Source organism: Plectropomus leopardus, chromosome 12, assembly GCF_008729295.1.
Source record: "Plectropomus leopardus isolate mb chromosome 12, YSFRI_Pleo_2.0, whole genome shotgun sequence".
Classification (NCBI taxonomy): Eukaryota; Metazoa; Chordata; class Actinopteri; order Perciformes; family Serranidae; genus Plectropomus; species Plectropomus leopardus.
The window spans coordinates 11,065,810-11,085,034 of record NC_056474.1 but is presented as its reverse complement, the minus strand read 5'-3'; the positions used below and the strand labels follow the sequence as shown (position 1 = coordinate 11,085,034).

The 19,225-nt window shown below is 38.3% G+C and overlaps 2 protein-coding genes across 3 annotated transcripts in view; both read right to left on the bottom strand.

The window, feature by feature from the left end:
* Positions 1 to 2,200: 2,200 nt before the first annotated feature.
* On the bottom strand, positions 2,201 to 7,644 carry LOC121951337 (RING finger protein 11-like). The gene is made up of 3 exons (XM_042497617.1): positions 7,006 to 7,644; positions 5,115 to 5,284; positions 2,201 to 4,121 (listed from the first exon to the last, which is right to left on the bottom strand). Exons 1-3 carry the CDS (start codon positions 7,126 to 7,128, stop codon positions 3,950 to 3,952), a joined length of 465 nt encoding a protein of 154 aa, XP_042353551.1. The 5' UTR covers positions 7,129 to 7,644; the 3' UTR covers positions 2,201 to 3,949.
* Positions 7,645 to 11,135: 3,491 nt separating this feature from the next.
* The window catches only part of cacna1eb (calcium channel, voltage-dependent, R type, alpha 1E subunit b), a 76,052-nt gene continuing 67,962 nt past the window's right edge, over positions 11,136 to 19,225 (bottom strand). Inside the window, exons 41-49 of one of the 2 annotated variants that reach the window (XM_042496945.1) lie at positions 18,754 to 18,859; positions 17,735 to 17,842; positions 17,549 to 17,649; positions 16,804 to 16,910; positions 16,609 to 16,708; positions 14,147 to 14,251; positions 13,595 to 13,727; positions 13,244 to 13,407; positions 11,136 to 12,616 (exon numbers count right to left, since the gene is read on the bottom strand). In XM_042496945.1, coding sequence (XP_042352879.1) covers positions 12,104 to 12,616; positions 13,244 to 13,407; positions 13,595 to 13,727; positions 14,147 to 14,251; positions 16,609 to 16,708; positions 16,804 to 16,910; positions 17,549 to 17,649; positions 17,735 to 17,842; positions 18,754 to 18,859 — 1,437 coding nt within the window. In that variant the 3' untranslated portion in view covers positions 11,136 to 12,103. The remainder of the gene's footprint in view (positions 12,617 to 13,243; positions 13,408 to 13,594; positions 13,728 to 14,146; positions 14,252 to 16,608; positions 16,709 to 16,803; positions 16,911 to 17,548; positions 17,650 to 17,734; positions 17,843 to 18,753; positions 18,860 to 19,225) is intronic. The other variant, XM_042496944.1, reaches the window with a different exon arrangement.

The following is a 19,225-nucleotide window of genomic DNA, read 5'->3' as shown; positions in this document are numbered from 1 at the left end:
GTCGTGCATGCATGTTCGTGCATGGGAATCCTGTGTGTGTATCCCAGTGGCTAGCTATTCGTCATCGCTCTGCACTGCTCTCATACGGCAGTTACCGCAAAAATGGCGACAGCGTCATCACAGTTCCACCCCAAGATTACCGCTGTTAGCCCTGTTAGCTGCTAGCAGTCTTCTTAACCACCTCCATGTTGAGAGCTGTGTGGAGACAATCCAGCGTCAGACTCTGTATGCTCTGAATGTCGTACACAGCTTCTTTTAATAAAAATAACATGAATTTGTGTGCCTTTTTAAGTCTAGCTACCTAATATACTAGAATTTCTAAACCTGAATTATCAACATTGGTTTAATAAAAGAAAATATTGATTTGTTCACATGTTGTGTTATGTGAATATTTCATGCAGTTGGAAAAATAAATTTGGAGAATCAAAATGTGGTTGTTTTATACTCCTTTGTGGTGCTTTTTGGTATCAGCTATGTCTTTCACTGGTCTTCTGGTTTATATCCTCCTGGGGTGCTGGCCCAGTGCTCTAATCTCTCCAAATATATTTTTGGGGGTTAAAAAAACCTGAAGTAGATTTTGATGTTTTCTTAAAACAAAGAGGCATTTTACTTGCTATATCATAGATCAAGTCCTGCTTTTAGTGTGGTTCAAAAATGTTATAAATAATCCTAAATTCTTGAGATACTTGTAGAGATTTAATATGTTGCCACAAAAAAAAATCTTATTATGGCTGCATTCAGACAAGTGACCTTTCCATATCCTCCCTTATTGTGTCTCAATCTGATGCTTATCTTGTAACACTGCAAAGCTGATTAACTACGTCACTGCTTAATCTGCAGAAAGAAAGGAAGAAAGAAAGAACATGTTGCCTTTCATTATTCCTTTTTAGTGCTTTAAGCAAGATGCATGATTCATGTGTTTGGTTTAAATGGATCTTGTGTGAACACGTTCCGAAACAATTTACCTTCTGTTTTTTAATTACAATTCCTCTCCGATGTTTGTGCGTCATATATAAAACACTTAACACTCATTTTGACTCACGTTTGCTCCCAGCTGTTGCAAGCCGAGGAAACAAAGCATCAAACATTATTAATATGGCTCAAGCTCGCTTGCTACATCAGTCAAATGGAGAACGCTGATTATGTAGTCACGTTTTACACTCTGCTGCCAGATTTTAGGATTGCATTAATGAAAGGCTTAAAGGAATATTTTGCAATCATGCTTTCTGTAATCTCTCATTTCGGTAATCGTTGCGTGCATTTAGTCAGGTCTGCCTCAGTGATGCAAACAGATTTTTTTTTTTAATGGAGTTCTTGTTGTTAATTAAACAATACGATCTTTTTTCCTCTTTATTTCTTTTACACGACGGCATTTCAGCCTTCCATAAAGAAAGAAATAAAACAAGATTACGGGAAATATTAATTTTCTGAATAAACTTATGAGGAGAAACACAGCAAAGGAAAAGCTCAATGGAAAATCGATATCAGTTGTAACTAATCACACCATAAAAGAAGTCTCTCACACTCTGAAATTCATTTGGGACAGAGGTTTGCACAGTCAGGCTTAAACCAGTGTAAAAGTGATACTGTCCTAAATACACAGTGGATTTTACACAAATGTAACAAGAAACGTGAAGATAAAATATGTAACAGAAAAAAAATACAGCCACGCTTTCGCCAAACAATGCCACAAATAAAAGGAAATTGTTGTAACTACTGCTATAGTAAATGGATACAAAGCAACATTAAAGTGTAATTTAACAAAAAATGACATAAAATAAAGAAAATCACTTAATGTGGATTCAAAAGTTTCAAGTTCACCTCAAATTTAGCCTCTTTTCTTTCTTAGAGGAATAGTACGACATTTTGGGAAATGTGCTTCTTTGCTTTCATGCAGATTTAAACCTCTGTCACGTCTGTACGCAAAGTATGAAGCTAAATGACAGAGACAGTTAGCTTAGCTTAGCATAAAAACTGGAAGCAGATCAACAGCGTATTAACCCATTGAAACCTAAGCAAATTGATTTGATTTCCTGTAAAATCTTGAGAAGCCAATAAGCAACTTGACATAATATGGCCCAAAAATTAGCAAGAAATTCGTAAAAAAAAAAAAAAAAAAAAAAAAAAAGTAAGCACAAGACTAAATAATAAACAAAAAATGACTCTAAAAAGTGCTAAAAAAAACAAAACACAAAAAAACCCCAACTTTAAATATATAATTAGAGTCACTGTGAATATAGTTTTATATTTTTCCTAAATTTTTTTAATATCCCATTTTTGTGACCTTGGACCTTTTCTTGTAATTTATGGGACATTTCTCGCCAAACTGACGACTGCCTTTTCCCCATGTTTTCAAAAAAAAATTTTGTCGTGTTTCAAAGAGTTAAACAGTTTGAAAAAGGTGCCGGAAAGGAGCAGAATAAAACTGATGTTGATCCAGGTTTCAAAGGGTTAATTAACATATTATATCTAGTTTGTTTAAGCTGTACTGGAAATGTTTTGCCCCTTTTTTAAAGACACAAAACCGAAGCTCCATGCAGGGGGATTTTTATGAACATATTTTAAACAACACCCTAAAACACTGTATATTTGAAACTTTCCATTAATTTCAAAATATTTCCATGCCTGGAAAACAAGTTTCTCCAAACTTAAAAGTCTTTAAGCTAAGCTAAGCTCATCACCTCACAGAATCATTAGTATCTTACTCAATAAGGAGACAAGCACATTTCCCAAAATGTCAAACTTCTCCTTTAAACCGGAGCAAGCCTCTGTCCCTTCACTTATACAAAAAACACACACAAGAATCAAAAGTCGAGCAGAACAAAGCGGAGGCTCACACTACTGAATCACAGATTTCATGAAATACATCTTCAGGCTTACTTTGACGTGATAAGTGACTACTGACAGCTTTGAAAATACCCTTTCAGCTATTTAACTTTTGCATCTCAGGAAATAGAGGAATGACGTATTGATAGTGCAAGGTTATAAGGTACATATATTAATATATTGTTTAGATACTGTCCTATAAGTAAAGTGCAAATCTCTGGATCAGATGAGAAGTGTGTGCAAGCATTTCTAATTTTTGTCGGACTGATCCACCTGCCCATGCACATATGAGCCCTTTACATTGGCTGCCAGCTACTTTAACACACCCCTGGAGTAAAACATTCACGTACACATCATTTTCCCTTCAACTCAAAGCATTTTCTTAAAGTCTGGCCATTTGGAGAGCCGAAGATCAAGTAGCCTTTGTACTTAAAAACTTTGGGTGATTTTTGTTAAGCATGTGCATATTTGTTTTTGTTATCCTCACAAACTGGAGAGTGATTTCTTCTTTACAATCAAACACCAACAGTGTAAACTTCAGATGTGTATTCCCATACTTCCCATAAGTGTAGGGCCATCTTAACGTGAGCTCAGTCTGCAGAGTCATCCTGTTGCCACGGGAGACTTCAAACTGAATCCAACTGATTTCTAGCGACACCTCATAGCATTTTGGTCAATAATCTGTTAACCTAATTATCCATTTTACTGACAACTAACTGGGAATGAAGGTGAACTGGGATCAGTTGGGGAGAAACACCACTGAGACCGGCTCAAGTGGAAATGCACAGTCATCAAACAGCCCGAACAGCTCACACACACACACACATACATGCTCACCGTCAGCATGACAAACACACAAACACAATCATGCAGGGTCGTCTGAAAACAGTTTTTTACCGACTTATGTGACTGATGTTTAAGACCAGCTTATTATTTAGACCTGGGGGCATGGAAGGCCAACACTAGGTGAGTAAATTTGGAATTTTTCAAAGTGCAAGAAAACAGCCAACACATGTTTTTAAGCTCCTCTCAGTCTATGAGAGGGCAGCTGTTGGGTTTGTGTGTGCGTTTGGGGCTAGAGGGGCCGTGTTTGAGCTAAGCTTGGGGGCGGAGGGGTGAAAAATCAGTTGGTCTCATATGTGGAGAGCAGGGCAGCATCCACTGGCTCCATGCAGGAGGGGCAGGTGAAGGATCTCATCAGCCAGTCGTCTATACAGTCCATGTGGTAGATGTGCATACATGGCAGGAACCGGATGGGGTCCCCGTAAACAAAGTCCAGCATACAGATCACGCATCTGAAAACAGATGAAATGAAGAGCTTAAAATCCTCCTCCAGGCATGTTTTACTCAAAACAATTTGTTAAAGGAAACATCGGAGGTTCAGCCATGCACGTCTGAGCCTCGGTCAGATGCATTACAGGTATATGAACTTAAAATAATGCATAAATTAATGCAGTTTAGACACAAAAAATGATTTGGAAATAGTCAATTTGTCACTTAATTTGTTAAGTGACAAAGTTGTTTTTTTTTGTTTTATATGATTTTATATCAGTGAAAATTATTGTATGCATACTGTTACGACGGCATTTTATAGACCGATGTTTCGACTGCAACAAAAAATCCTTTTGATCATCAGTGTTTTTGTTTAACCTGTAAAATGTCTTAAATAGTATAACATTTTCCAGGGCTTGAAGTGACTTCTTAAAATTACTTGTTTTGTTTGACCAACAGTCTAAAACCAAAAGATATTTCATTTTAAATGATACAAAACAGAAAAAAAACAGTAAATCCTAATATTAAGAACCTAAAACCAGCTAATGTTTTTAATGGCATTTTCTCTTAAAAATTGACTGTAAATTAAGTCTAAGTTTAAGTTTATTTATGTATCCCGAAATCACAAATTTGCTTAAAAGGGCTTCAGGTGTATAATATATGACTCACTAAATTCAGACTTTGGCAATTAATAGATTATCACAATCATTATTGCTTATATTTTCCTTCATTTGACTCTTTGATTGCCTCTATGATCTTTTCAGAACAATTAAAATAAAACAACAACAGCTTCACCTGCATTATTTGACCGTCACTCATGGCTTGTTTCCCATTGACCCTATCATAGCATCTTTATTTGAGATGAAATAATCGGTCACATTTAAAAGTCTCGAAATGTGGATACTGAGGTCAGGAGATAATAACTAAAATAACTGTCTGAATTAGTTAATATCACTCAGCTCTATTGACCTCGAACCTCCCTCTGTGTTAACATCACAAAAATACAAAGCGCTCACTCTCGGATCTTCTTCTCGGAGCCGTCTTGCCCGCCATCATAAACACCCTTAGGGAGGTGCTGAATGAGGCCGATGCGCTGAGCTATGCGGATCTGCTCCTCCTCTGTCAGCTGGGTGGCCAGACGAGCCTGACTGGGCGTGGGATGGTACATGGGCATGTGAGCCTGCTCCTGGAAACAGACAAAAGATAAACGGAAATGAAACAACAACATTTATCCTCTTGTAACAACTGACTTTGCCTGTACATGGTCTGAATGGTGAAGCTCTGTGAATAAAGCAGCTGTCTGGTTTGGACATTCCTGACAAGCCAGTTAATTTGCTCTGCTGAGAAGACGATCAGCTAACTTCACGTCCAGCCAGGAAGTGAACGTCTCCAGGACTCCGAGGTCGACGGGAAAGACTGGGGTTGACCCCTCCCACCCTGCACACAAACACTTAAAACCACTCGGCTGCGGCCCATCAGGACCTAAACCTCACACCACAAAAACAGTTTCTTCCCATCTGCAGCTGGGCTCATCAACAAGGCCTGGGACCCCCACTGACAGGGACACTGGACAATATTTTTGCACATTTCTGTATAAAACGACCACTTCTAAAAATGACACAGCTCTTTCATTTTTTTGATATATTGTACATTTTAATAGTATTTTTAAAAAATGTTATTTGTAATTTTCTTTGATTTTTTGACTCAAGGATTTGCAATCCTTGATTTTAATGTTTGTTTCACTGCTTCTTAATATGTGTATGATATGCACCAATACTCCAAAGCAAATGTCTTTGATGTAAAAAAAAAAAAAAATAAGAGTACATGGCAATACACCAGAGTCTGATTCTGACTCTTGAACACATTTGTTGGGGTTCATGCACATTTTTCCTAAATACATTTCCATGACTTTTCCATTATTTTCATGCAAATTTTCATGACCACTTCTATAAGTGTTACTCCTTTTCTTATTGAGTTATATTTATTACTATTTAATATCTTTTTTAAAAATACATGTTACTTAAAAGATAATGACTTCAGGACAGGATTAGTACTGATAATTAAACGTAACTTAATGTTGTTTTCCAAAGATCTTCCAGGCCTGAAAATTATTATTTGCAAATTCCATGCCGGCACAAGCCCTGGTTTGTTTACTCAGGTGTTCTGACTCGAGGCAGACTTAGAAAAAGGTCACAGACATTAAACACGGGACACAAGTGTGTTTTTACAACATTCCTACTGCATACAGGGTCCTACAGCTTAAAGTAAATTAGATTTACGATTTAGATTTTATTGCCTCTCTGGAAGAAAATTAAGACCAATTTTCCAATAATGAATTTTTGTTACTGTACATTAAGACATGACATTTTGTGAAAACCTTAGATTATCTATACCAAGTGTTGAAAAAATTAATAAAATTTAGAGTAGAAAACATGGAAGATAACGGATATATTATAACGTAACAATCTATTTGGTTTACCAGCTGAAGTGGGAATATATGGCATTTTCTGGCTGGCTTTCTTGGTGGTTTTGTGTTTTTCACACTGAGATCACACCGCCTGGATTCCTGTCATGCCGAGTTTAAGAGGAAGAATTTGGGAAATTATGTAACCAAACGTATTTGTTACCATTTAATGAGATTTCACGTCAGAAATGTCCTAAAAATGTTTAAGACTTTGATTACTGATTGATTTTAAGATATTTTAATAACAATTAAGGCCTTATTTTTGGATTAATGAATTCAATGCCTTTTAAGACTTTTTTTAGGGATCTGCGGGAACCCTGTGCATATGAATTAAGGGCTTTTTATTAAGATTATTCTTATAACCACCTGTCCTACGTGTAGCAGACACTTTGTTTTTCCAAAATGAATGACACCATGGAAGTTGAGTGTTATCAGTGTCTCACCTGGTACGGTGGGGGAGGCTCCAGGTCAGGGTCTGTCCCATCACCGAAACTCGCCCTGTCTGACTGGGAGTCATGAAGCAGAGAAATGTCGTCTGATGTCGGAGACTTGAGACAGTTGCCCATATCTCCGTGTCTCCGGTCCTGTCCTGGCCGACGCAGAAAATCAGACCTTTGTTGCTAAAGTTGCTCTCGGTGGCTAATGTTAGTTTTGTCAAATATCCCAGAGACCATTAACTTACAGCTCAACTACACTCCACTAAAGACACCATGTATATGCTTATAAAACTCCTACATGAACGTTAAATGTTAAAGTACATCAGTCTCTCCTCATCTTTACACGGACCTCCACCAGAAAAACAAAACAAAGAACTCCTGTGCTAACGTCAGCTAGCAGCTAGCCTGGCTAGCTACTTTTTCGCTAGCCAGCTGGACGACTTCCTTGATGAGTATCGCTCATTCCTTTCTAACAAGCACAATTTCTACAAAGTATCTGCGTCAGCAGCAGCTGTGGCTGTTAAGCTAAGTGGCCTAAGTGTTGGACTGTAGCGACATTTCCGCGTTTTAACTTCGTGAGTGACATTAAACAGTTTGCTTCCTTGCTAGCTCTTTCTTCAACCGGACGACATGTTATCAGTCCGTTGGATATGACGTCCGGGTGTGATTCTGCGCGCTGATTGGATGCTTTTCTGTACGTAGTACTACGACAAAGCCTAAGTCCCGCCCCTTTCAATGATAAACATAATAAATAAAACAAAATAATAAAAAATCTCTATATATCTATTAGTTAAATAACACTTCAATTTCGATTAAAAATTAGTTAAACAGCACTTTAATTTTGCTCTAAACGATAATCTCATAATTAGTGTATTGATAAATTAATATTTGTAATAAAAATCATTCAAAATGATCCACACTGTTGTAATGTAAAAATGTGCAACATGTTACAAAAAATATTCACTAAACATATAGATTTTAATAAAACTTGGCTATCATGCAAATTCTGTATATCCAGGAGAGTTAAAGAAAACCCTGCATAGCATACATATACCCTGCTATTTTTTTATTTTTCTATTTTTATTTTTCAAGCATCTATTTATATAAAATGGGCCATTTTTTTTACTTTCCTTTTCTTTAGGTAGACTTTTATTGCAAAATATTGGTCAGATTTTCCACATTTTTACACAGTTATAAGCAAAATTTGCATCTGTTGAAGGTGTAATCGACTGTTTTTATATCTAGACTACATCGTTAATGGTCTTCTGTGGCACAATAAATAAACACTTAAAATACAACTGCACCTGGAAGTTATCACATTATAGTATTTATAGTAGTATTTTATATAGCATTTCAGTATATAGCATTTTATTATATGCAATATTAATACAACATATCATATACTTATTTCATTTAAACAATTCTCTATATTCTTAATTTTTTGTCGTTGTAGGCTAGTAGTTGAATTGCACTCCCTTTAAAATCAGTTGTCCTTGACAATATTTGATTATATATAACATGTATCTGATCAGTCTTTTTAATGCTTACCTTATTAATATTGAAATGAGTTGAACTTTTTGAAAAACAAAAAACCTTTTTACTCTTTACTTGTAATATTATTGCAAAATGTTTTGTAAGTAAAAATTAAGTATTAAAGTATTTTCAATACAGGTCCCTGAAGACTGATCTTACTGTAAACATCATGAATGACTGCTGTTAATGTTTTATTCACAAATGTTTACTCCACTATTTCCCTCTGAGACTCAACAGTTTTTTCTAAAGTCTTGAAAATGACATTACAGGCCCTGTTCACCCACACAGGTGTTTTCACTGATTAGCGCTCTTTGTGGAGCTACACTGATCACTAACAATAAACACAATGACAAAAATGCAAATTTTCAACAAAACAAATAGATAGAATATTATTATCAGGCTGAATTCAATTTAGCTGTCTCTGTTTCAGAGTCTCGTTGTTGTTGCATGTTGCCTCACTTTCACACCGTCCTGCTGAATCACTTGAAAAAGTGGATCCATCGTTAGTTATTAGTAACACCTGTGCGTTTCCTACTGTGAGAGGTCAAAAGCTCAGGTTGCACTCTCCCACTCAGATGCAGAGGTCCAATCAGGTGCAATAAGTGGAAGCACCTGTGTGGGTGAACCAGAGATGTGTAGGACCTTTAAAAATGTGTCTACAGAATTAAATTTTTATAATAAAAATAAACTAAAATTTACACAATAAATGTATCCTTGTTTCTTGCTTGTTTCCTTTTTATTTGAGCTATGAAATTACCTTCACCTTCAATTTACCTTAAAATCTTCATGATAAATGTAATATGAAGATTTTAAGTTTTGCGACCCCCACCTCTAAAGTAACTTGCTTCACTACCCTTTGTATGCAACACTGAAGTCATACTATATAGTGTATAATATATACAGAAAACATGTGTGTCAGGTAACGAGAAAGATATATTGAGAAAATTTCTGCAACAAACTCCTCTTTGAAACAAGCATGTTTCAGGAGCCACAATAATAACAGAGGTACGGTCAGGGTTAGCAACTAATAAGTAAAGCAAGCAAAGACTTTTTAAATGCACAAACTGCCAGTTTGCCTACATAAACTGGTTTCTTTGTGAGTTGTTATTGCCAGAGGCTCCAAGGTCTTACTTACCAAGGTTGTTGATGCTTTCAAGGATTTATATTTACAGCTCAAATTACCGCCTCATGGGTGCATGCCTCTGAGAATCACTCAAGTTGCAGTTTACATCCGTGTGTGAAACAACAGATGCTTTGCACACATCGTCCCCCGGCAGCACAGAAGATCTATACAATCAGCAAAGAAGAATTAGTGTCACAAAGTCAGTATCCAACCAAATGTTTACATTTCTGAGATATGACACTGAGTGATGGACAGAAAATGTTTTTGCAGAGCATCATAAAGACACAGTGGAGTTGACCTTTGACGTCTCGGAAAAAAAAAATTGTCACAACATTATTATTTTATCCTATTGGCCGTTTGTGTTAAATTTCAAAATCAATTTTTTGTGAGGTCACAGCGACCTTGAAGCTCATGATAACCCAGGCCATGCTAACCTCTGAACAGCAGCATGTACTGAAGACCTTCATGAGCTACCACTGGACCGGATACCCCACCTCCCATGGATAACTTTTTGGTAATTTTTGGATCTTACAAAAGGCTACATGCCAATTCGTTGTTGAAGGTAGCTAACAGACAGGAGGAGACTATGTGCTCACAGACTTCTGTTAAACACAAATCAGCTGAATGGAAATGCCACTACGAAGTTGTTATAGCACATTTCAAAACACAAACACTGCATAAATGTAAAATTGACGAATAGGCAATACTGCGTACCATTTACCACGTGCGCGGTCATATTGCTGTGGCGTCAATGCAACCGACTCGGTCTACATGGATCTTGCCCGAGTTTCCGATTCAGAATCCCGACCTGAATGGCTGTTCCACTGCACTTTTTTGAGTCGGAGGTTGGTTTTTCCGAGTGGAACGCAGCATGAGGGGCGCACACGGTACCAGGTGAGCTAAAGGCAGTCCCGTGACCTTCGACCTCCAACTACCAAATTCTAATCGGTTCATCTATGACTCAAAGTGAACATCTGTGCCACATTTGAAATTTTTTTTCGTATTGCCTTCAAATAATTAGATGGAAGCAAGTCCTCAGGGACTTTTGACCACCAAAATCTAATCAGTTCATAATCGAGTCCGAGCTGACAATCATACCAAATTTGCAGTCAGCACAGAGGCATTTAAAATAAATAAAAAGACATCCAATAACAGTGGCAACTTGAGGACACCTTTATTTGTATATACAGCTATTGTACACATAAAAACCCACAAAGTATTTGCATTCCAGGAACGTATGATACAAATCTCCATGTTTTTGGTTAAGTGAGTTTCACATAATGGGCCCTCTTCAGGCAAATAAAACAAAAACACAAACCTTAAAATGAACATTTCCAAAGATTCCTTTACCTTTAAAGCTCATCAGCTGATACTGTTTACTGTTATTTTTTTCTCTCTAAATGTTACAAACAGCATAATTTCTCTGTACATTATTAGTAAGTAATAGAGCGATGTTACTTTGTGAAGCAAATGCGTCATGGGGTGTCTACAGTGTTTCTACAGTCATCGTCTGCAATGGTTCATATGATATTCACAAGGAAGAAAAAGGTGGAAAAAAGATGAATGATCACTTTTTCAGTTCAGTTCATGGTTAAATTACAACCCAACAATCCTCAAAATCATGAATTAAACATAATTGTTGGGAAAGTCTCATTTAAAGGGTTTAGACTGGTAAAAATAGAAGTAACACAGACTCCTCTGAAGGATAATTTTAAAGGTTTGTTGGAGGCATGATGTAACAATAACGCAGGGTGAAATAACAAATAAGCATCTCTTCTATGTTATTCTATAACTGTATTCATATCTCACAACTTATTAATACCAAAAAAAGTAAAATGACGGGGGAACTCAGGCAGTTTTTTTCCCCTGCACATTCATTCACACTATAAAAAAATCCAGCATTATTGAGTGTTACTTATTAGTATCCACATTGTCTGGTAAAGTATCAGATCGCCTCTTCGTCATGGCTTATTTGTATTGATCTGGTCTAATAAATGGCGATGGTGTGATGATCACAATGTATTTACAAAACAATTAATTTATAAGAAAATGTAGTTACATATTCACACACCCCACAGATAAATACTGTAAAGAGCAACACTGAATCATTTAGAAACATCTTCAGAAATGAAAATACCTATTGATACAAATTATGTAATTTTGATCCGTTTGTTGATTTTCTGCATCCCGAAACTATTTGAGATGTATTATTATTTTCTGTCATCAAGTACAAGTCAGGAAATAGACCTTATTTATTGTCAGTGTTCTGTGTGAATTGGCAACTACAGTTTCAGGAAGTTCTTTTTGTTTTGGGTTCACATTTGATCAAACATCCAGCGGGCTCGTGGCCTCGAAGCACTGATGCAAAAAGAGTCACATTAACCCCCGCTCTGCCCACTACAGAGTCGTCTAACACCTCTCTGGGATTCCCCCTCCTCCCGCCTGTCCCTAGCACCTGTCGTCCTCCTCTGTGTCGCTGAGAGGATCACAGCCCGCAGCAGAGGTCGTCTGTGCCAGGCGCTTCCGAAAGTGTCCGTTGGGGACCTGCCAGCCAGTCCGCAAGCGCGGACGGGCCGTGCTGATGGTGTTTGAGCGTCCCAGGCTGCAGGCCACGGCCGCCTCAAAGGTCAACGTCTCCATGGGGCCGGATGGGTCTGGGCTGTGGTCGCCCTCTTGTGAGGCCAGGAACGGCTCGGAGGGGTAGCGTCGAGGTGGGGACGGGTGTCTGCCCGCCTCGCTCCGCCTCTCGCCTGTGCCACCCTCTTGGGTCTCCCAGTTGGGTTTGCCCCGCCTCATGGTCTCTGGGCTGCCTTGCTCATCCTCATCCTCGCCGACGGAGGGGTGTAGAGGGGAGTAGGAGATGTGAGGGCGAGAGCGGGTTGGGGTCTGTGACATGGGACGTCGGCCGCTCGGGGTGCTAGACTCTGAGGTGGAGGGCACCGGGCTGTCCGAGCTGTTGCCCTGGAGACAAGAACAAAGACAAAAAGGAACAAACGGTGACTTTATGAACTGTCTTCCTTCTACCTGTAGTCGTATTTATCAATCAAGATCGTTTTAGTGTGAGTTGCCGAGTGTTGGAGATAATAGCCGAAAAGATGTCTGCCATCTCTCAAATATAATGAAACCAGGTAGCACTTGGCTTGTCTTTCAAAATATACAACACTATATTATACTATACTATATATATATATATATATATATATATATATATATATATATATATAACCTGAATTGGTTTGCTTTCTGTCCATAACATGAGGAAAAAGGCAATGACCACCTTGGTAGAGAATTATCCAAAAATAGGGGAACATGTCTGAAAACTATATTTATAATCATAATAATTTTATTTTTAAAATTATATTACAGAACAAGTAAAATATAAAATAATTTTAAAAAATTGTTTGCTTTTTATCTGTCCCCTTCAATTTTTAAAGTGGCAATCGAGAAATTTAGTAATGGAGGGGAAATTTGCTCATTCATTTATTTTTTTTTTCTGACCTTAAAAATGTTTTGGGCCAAAGCCCTTGGTATTTTCTGACCCTGCTTTGTTGCTGTCCAAGTCTCTGAATCAGAGCTGTTCTGACACACCTGTTTATCTTGGGTGTGTGCTCTCTCTACACTTGAGGATCGTGAGGGGTGCAAACTTCTTTCCTCTGAGTTACAACGAGACTCGTCTGGAGAAAGGAGGTGACAGCGCTCCTTGGACCGTCCACGCTCCCTGTCCCCCTGCTGCCAGTGCTCTGACCGAGATACTAGAGGGAAGACATTCAGGAGAGCAGGGACAACATAAAAAAATGGAGATAAAGAGCAAAAGAGATGGCTATAGTGGGCGTTGTTCTGGATTTGACCGTTCCTGCATTGAACACCAATATTCAATGTTTACTAATGGTGAAAAAAGAACATATTCTGATGTGATATTAACAGGTGAGTGAGACTAACCAGCGGCCTTGTAGCTTTTGTGCCGAGGTCGATAAACTCGCTCAGGACTTTTCTCCTCCTGCCAAAGGCCGTTTACCTGCTGATCCGCAACAGTGGAGGCTGAACGCTTCATGGAGCCGCTAGCAGCCTCCGTCTGCTTGTATGTGAAAACACACAAACAAAGCAGACAAACATGCAAACACAAGGTACATACACAAAGAAAACATTACACATGCTGTAATTAGAATCGGATTATTCAATTTAGAAACAAGTGGACCATTGCAGAGTTTTTTTTAAAAAACATGCTTTAGTCAGTGCAAAAGAAAGTAGTGCATCCTCATAAACAAGTTAGGTTTAGTTTCCTCATTCTGGAGATGAAAAATCTCAAAGATCACACCCCTCTTTACCAATTGTCGCCTCAGTCAGACTCCCAAAGTAACAAAAGACAAGCCCAAACAGATTTAAACTTCACGGCATCACAAAAGGAACGATGCACTTTGGCGTTAGAGCCCATGCAGCCACTGACGTCCTCAGGATCCAGCCTAGAGGCCATGTCATGGAAGATGTGTGTACCTGCGACTCTACAGCCAGACGGGGCATGGAAGAGGCCCGCACACACAGACCCCTGCCTACTGGAAGCTCCTGAGGGGCTTCACTCCCCCTACTGCTCTCGCCCACCTAGGTGAGTACAGAAACAAGAGAGGAGGGCAAGCAGAGACACCAATCAGGCTCGTCCCCCGCCAGGACTGCCTCTATATGCACGGAGGTCCAGTTCGGGTGAGAGGAGGGCAGCCATTTCATCACTGAGGCTCATCTATGATAGACATCGTCATCGCCATCCAATCAGAAGCCATTCCAGCCAAAAATGGACAACTAGCAACAGGAAAACTGACTCCAAGGCGGAATTGAAACAGTGGAGAAGACGAGCGAGAAGAGACAATAAACAAAACAGTTCACAGGGAAAGATGGAGTCCATATTTCAGCTTGGAGGTACATTTAATCATGCACGTTCAGGTCTTCATAGCTACACAAACAGAGCCAGACGACATCTGTCTCGGAGCCGAACACATTCCTCTGCAAGAACAAACACTAATATGTTTCAGAATAATTTCATATCATTCATCTAGCAAGCAATGTAGACCAGTAAAACCAGACAGTTCAGACACAGCAAAACAACAAGTTTGACAATCTGCCTTCGCTATTCCAACCTCCACAGGACTAAAAGACAGGAGCACAGAGAGCAGCGCTGCCGTGCTCTGCAAGGCACGGAGAAAAGTCACAGTAACGCCATCAATTTAAACACGTTTATACCATTTTTGTGTACTTCAGAAGATAAGATAGATAGATAGTAAGATAAAGTTTTGTTTTGTAAATGTTCTGTGTTCTAAAGACAGTGGTTCCAAACCCGAGGGAACCCCAAAGGGGACATAAGATAAGTGCAACACACATCAGCGTCATATGATGCTTGTTTAAAACAAACATCCATTGTTTTCTATGGAAGTAAGCAGGCTTGACACAACCTAACTACTGTAACAGGACTGTCGTGATAGTTTTCTTCTGTGCAGCTGTGCTGTTCTATTATTCTGAACATGGCATGGTGTGTTTTTAACAAAGAAGCTTAGAGATTTAAGTAGAGGTCGATATTGCTTTTTCAGGGCCTATACCTATACCAATTTTTCGTGGTTAATGACACCAATAACCAATACTTGGAATGGATATGCATTTACAATAAAAATGAAAATATTTCCGTCAATGTTTAGAATTTGGACTTCAACACAAAACTTTGATTAAATGCCTTTAGCAAATGTTTACTCAAAACTGAAATGTTCAACAACATATACAGTAAGATCCCAGCAACTTTTTTTAGAAATTCAAATTTACATAAAAAATGAATAAAAAAAAAATAGCTTCCTGAGGTTTTACAAAGTAAAAGTTGTGTGTGGCACTGACAAAGAGGCATTTTTTTGATATAAAGAATGTGACTTCATACAGCCATCTATTTGTTCGGACTCTTTTCAAACCTGCAGTGTGTTTTTCTGAATAACAGCATTAGTTTATAGTATAAAGAAGAGCACGGTGAGTGTTATGGGCATCAGGTCACGTGACACTCTGAAACACTGCAGATGTGTGTTGCACTTATGGAATTGTGAAATTAATAACAGGATAAGAAACTGAAAATAAAAAATTCTCCTACTTACTACTTTTTTATTTTGATCTCTACAGTTATTCAAGAAACAAGAAGGAAAATTGCTGTTTCATTTAACTGCCTGCAAACCCTACACTTAGAGACAGAGCGCAACACGTCACACTCGGAAAACCACCCCCACTGGAGGGGAAAACAATCGGCACCACAATATGCAATTAAGGGATGAAACAAAATGCCTGTGTTGAAGTAGAAACATTAGATTTTAACTTGTCAAAGGATTACTTTAGCACCTTATGACTTCCAGAGAGTAAAAGTTACATTGAAAAAGTCAGTAGTGTCCTTCTGTCTCATTGTCTTTTCTCCTTACCTTGCAGATCATGAAATGATCCCTCTAAATAGCCAGAAGTGAAATACTTTGATATTTACAAGCTTAGCTAGCTTCGACTTCTACGATTGGTCTGGTAAAATTAGCAACTGTAACTCATGAGAGTCAGGATCCAACAGTTTTCTCATTCTTCCTGCTAAAGCCTGATTTGTTAACTGTATCCACTTTTATCTTCTTAAAGACTGTTTTTCTGTTAGGCACCTTACAAAAAATAAATTCTGGATTGTTTACTATGTTTGTCATCCCACCACAAAGCAGCTTTTAGACATTTTTTTTGTTTGCCCAGAGACATATGTGACAAGGAGGCACCTTTACACAATACAAAGTCACTGGAGAGCCATGACTTCCTTCCCCTCCGGTGTGGGTGGGACCTAATTGCGTTCTGTCTCTATAGACACCCTGTGACGAGCTGACAGTGTTCAGTTAAAAGGTTATGAATCCCTCCTCTAAGACATGGTTGCAGTGGTTGCATGGTTTTAGGCGCATGTTGGTGCTTTTTCTTACCAGATTCTGCTGCTGACCAGCCTCTGTGTCAGAGCTTATGGGCTGTAAAAACAGTTCCTGAGGTGAGATGGGGCTCAGAGCCACAAAGCCTCCCCTGGTCCTGTATTGTGACAAGAGAGAAACGATAAAACAAACGCATAAATAGAGACACAAATGTAAAAAAACTAAAAAATCTGCAAGCATGCACAGACTCACAGGGCTGAGCCAGCGCTGTGGGCCATCATCGGCAGCGTCTGGGTGTTGGACAGAATGTCCTCAGGGAGTGTAGAGGCGTCAAGACGCTTGAACATTAAGTTACTCTTCTGAAATGAGTGAAACAGAAACACATCACATCAAATAGAGGTCAGAGGGCTTTGTTACAATTTCATTTTCACATTGTTCAAGCCCAAATTTAAGAATTTGAAAGGTCAAAGAAGACTGAGTACTATAAACCCCAAATACAGAACAATTAAGTAACTTCCACATACATTCGCTACATTCTTCCCTGAATGTACATAGTTCTGTTTGGTAACAACGGATGCGTAAGAAATATAACTAACTGGGAATAAACGTGATTCTTTTGCTCGACTGCAATTTTGCCCCATTTTTTCCCCTTTTTTCCTTGTTGTGCTTCTTTTTTTAACATCCTAAAGGTAAGGTCATATCACAGCTTATAATGTAAAGCTTGTTTTGTTTCTCTATGTAATACATCACACTATGCTTAGAAGTGTGCCATAGTACTGCAATAGAAAATTCGAACAAGTCCCATATTATAGATGATAAACATCTACAGCTCAGCTATCTGAAACTGTGCTCTAATGTTGGATGCTTTTTGTTTTTCTTCTTCTTCCTTAAAATCAATTTTTAAATATATCTTTTTCTGTGAATATCTAATTTTAAAACAGCGTAAGAAATTGAAGATTGAAGTGCGACAATGCTACTAACAGCATGCAGAGCTGACCTGAGCTTCAAGTTGTTGCCGGAGCTTCTTGGCTTTGTTCTGTTTGAAGTAGTCCATTATCATCATGGAGGCGTAGATCTTCCCCACCGTCATATCCGTATCTGTGAGGGCAGACACGCTACATTAACTGTTACTGCTTGTCTCTCAGCGTTACATTGAGTATTTCCTCCAGTGTTAGAGCCAGACCTTTGTTGATAGGTACCAGTAGGTCCAAGGTCTTTTGGGGCAGATAAGGCCAGATGATACTGATCTCTTTTTGCAGTTCACTATCCAGAGCGATACGGTCCTCACCACCTGCGACAAACATCCACATTTAGCCACAGAATATGTGATATTAATGAGTTTGAAGCTAAAAAAATCGTGGTTGATCAGACGAACATAATCATAAAGGTTCCTACAGCTTTAGGCAAGTTAGATTTAAGACTTTTTAATGCCAGCTGGCCTGAAATTTAAGACCAATGTTACAACAACCAAATCTGACATCAATGGTTTAGGGACAATTTTAGCTCAAATCTTTATCTTAACATAAAATGTGATTTTTATTTTTTGTTGATGTTCATGTGAGAGGAATTTGAAAGATTATATATAATAAAAAATGAATAATAATAAAATAAAATAAAATAAAAGACATTAACCAGTTATTTTTGAGATTTTACAAAATGACATGTTAGGGCATGTTAGCCGCAGTATTCACAGCTGCATGTAAACAGGAATAGTAGTTGAATAGTCTTTTTCATTTCTTTTATTTTTCCCCAGGACTTTAATAATTCATATGTGTTGTCATGTTCAAAGAGAAAGTAAAGAAAACTTGGACGAGAAAAAAAACTGCTGATTGGTGCATTTCAGTTTCTGGGTCATTTAAGAACAATTTTAAGGTCATGCACATTCGTTTCAGCTATATTTACTTTGTGTTGATGTTTTCTTATTATGCAAATAAACCTCTCTCAAAGCATTTCTATTTGTTAGTTACTCTTTCTTGGAAAAAAAACAAATTATACTTTTAGAAAGTGAGGAAAAAATCAGCTATTTCAAAAAGTGGTGGGGACATGTCCCCAGTGTAAATGACACCTATTTTGCCTGTGTACCTAATCTTTTTTTGACAAGTAAAGACTGTTTTTAAAATCATGTTCATGTCTCTGAGATGTGCTATTGAGCCCTTTTGCCTGTGTTTATTTACAAAAGACATGCTAACTAGTGACTCTGACCTCTGGCTATTTTGATATCCAAAGCTGTACGGATGAGCGACATCAGGGTGGAGGTGAAGTGGACGGTCATGTCCTCATCCACAGGCATGTTCATCAACACCAACCTCTGGGGGACAACATGGGACACAGAGAAAACAGGATATTCGTTTAATCATTTCTTTATTCAAACACCTCCGTCTACACTACCAGCCAAATGATTAGGTGTCTTTACATTTTCTTAAACAACCTTTGAAGTGACTCCATCAGAGAGAGCCACAGTGTGACTCCACATACTAAAATACACAACTGCTTTAATGCAGTTTGAGCAAACTGTGGTGCAAATAAAAACGAGTTTGTTGGTTTGTTCCCTTCATTTACCTTATGCACCATTCATATTTCTCTCTTCTGTAGTGTGTATATGATGAATTTAGATCATATAGAAAGAATTTCACTTGAGTTTTCATTCCATCTGGCCCTTCTGAGTTTAGAAAGA

Coding starts and splice junctions, on each gene's coding strand:
- LOC121951337 (XM_042497617.1), bottom strand. CDS start 7,128: ATGGGCAACTGTCTCAAGTCTCCGACATCAGACGACATTTCTCTGCTT. Junction 5,285..7,005: donor AGCCTCCCCCACCGTACCAG/GTGAGACACTGA, acceptor GTCTGTTTCCAG/GAGCAGGCTCACATGCCCAT. Junction 4,122..5,114: donor TCCGAGAAGAAGATCCGAGA/GTGAGCGCTTTG, acceptor ATCTGTTTTCAG/ATGCGTGATCTGTATGCTGG.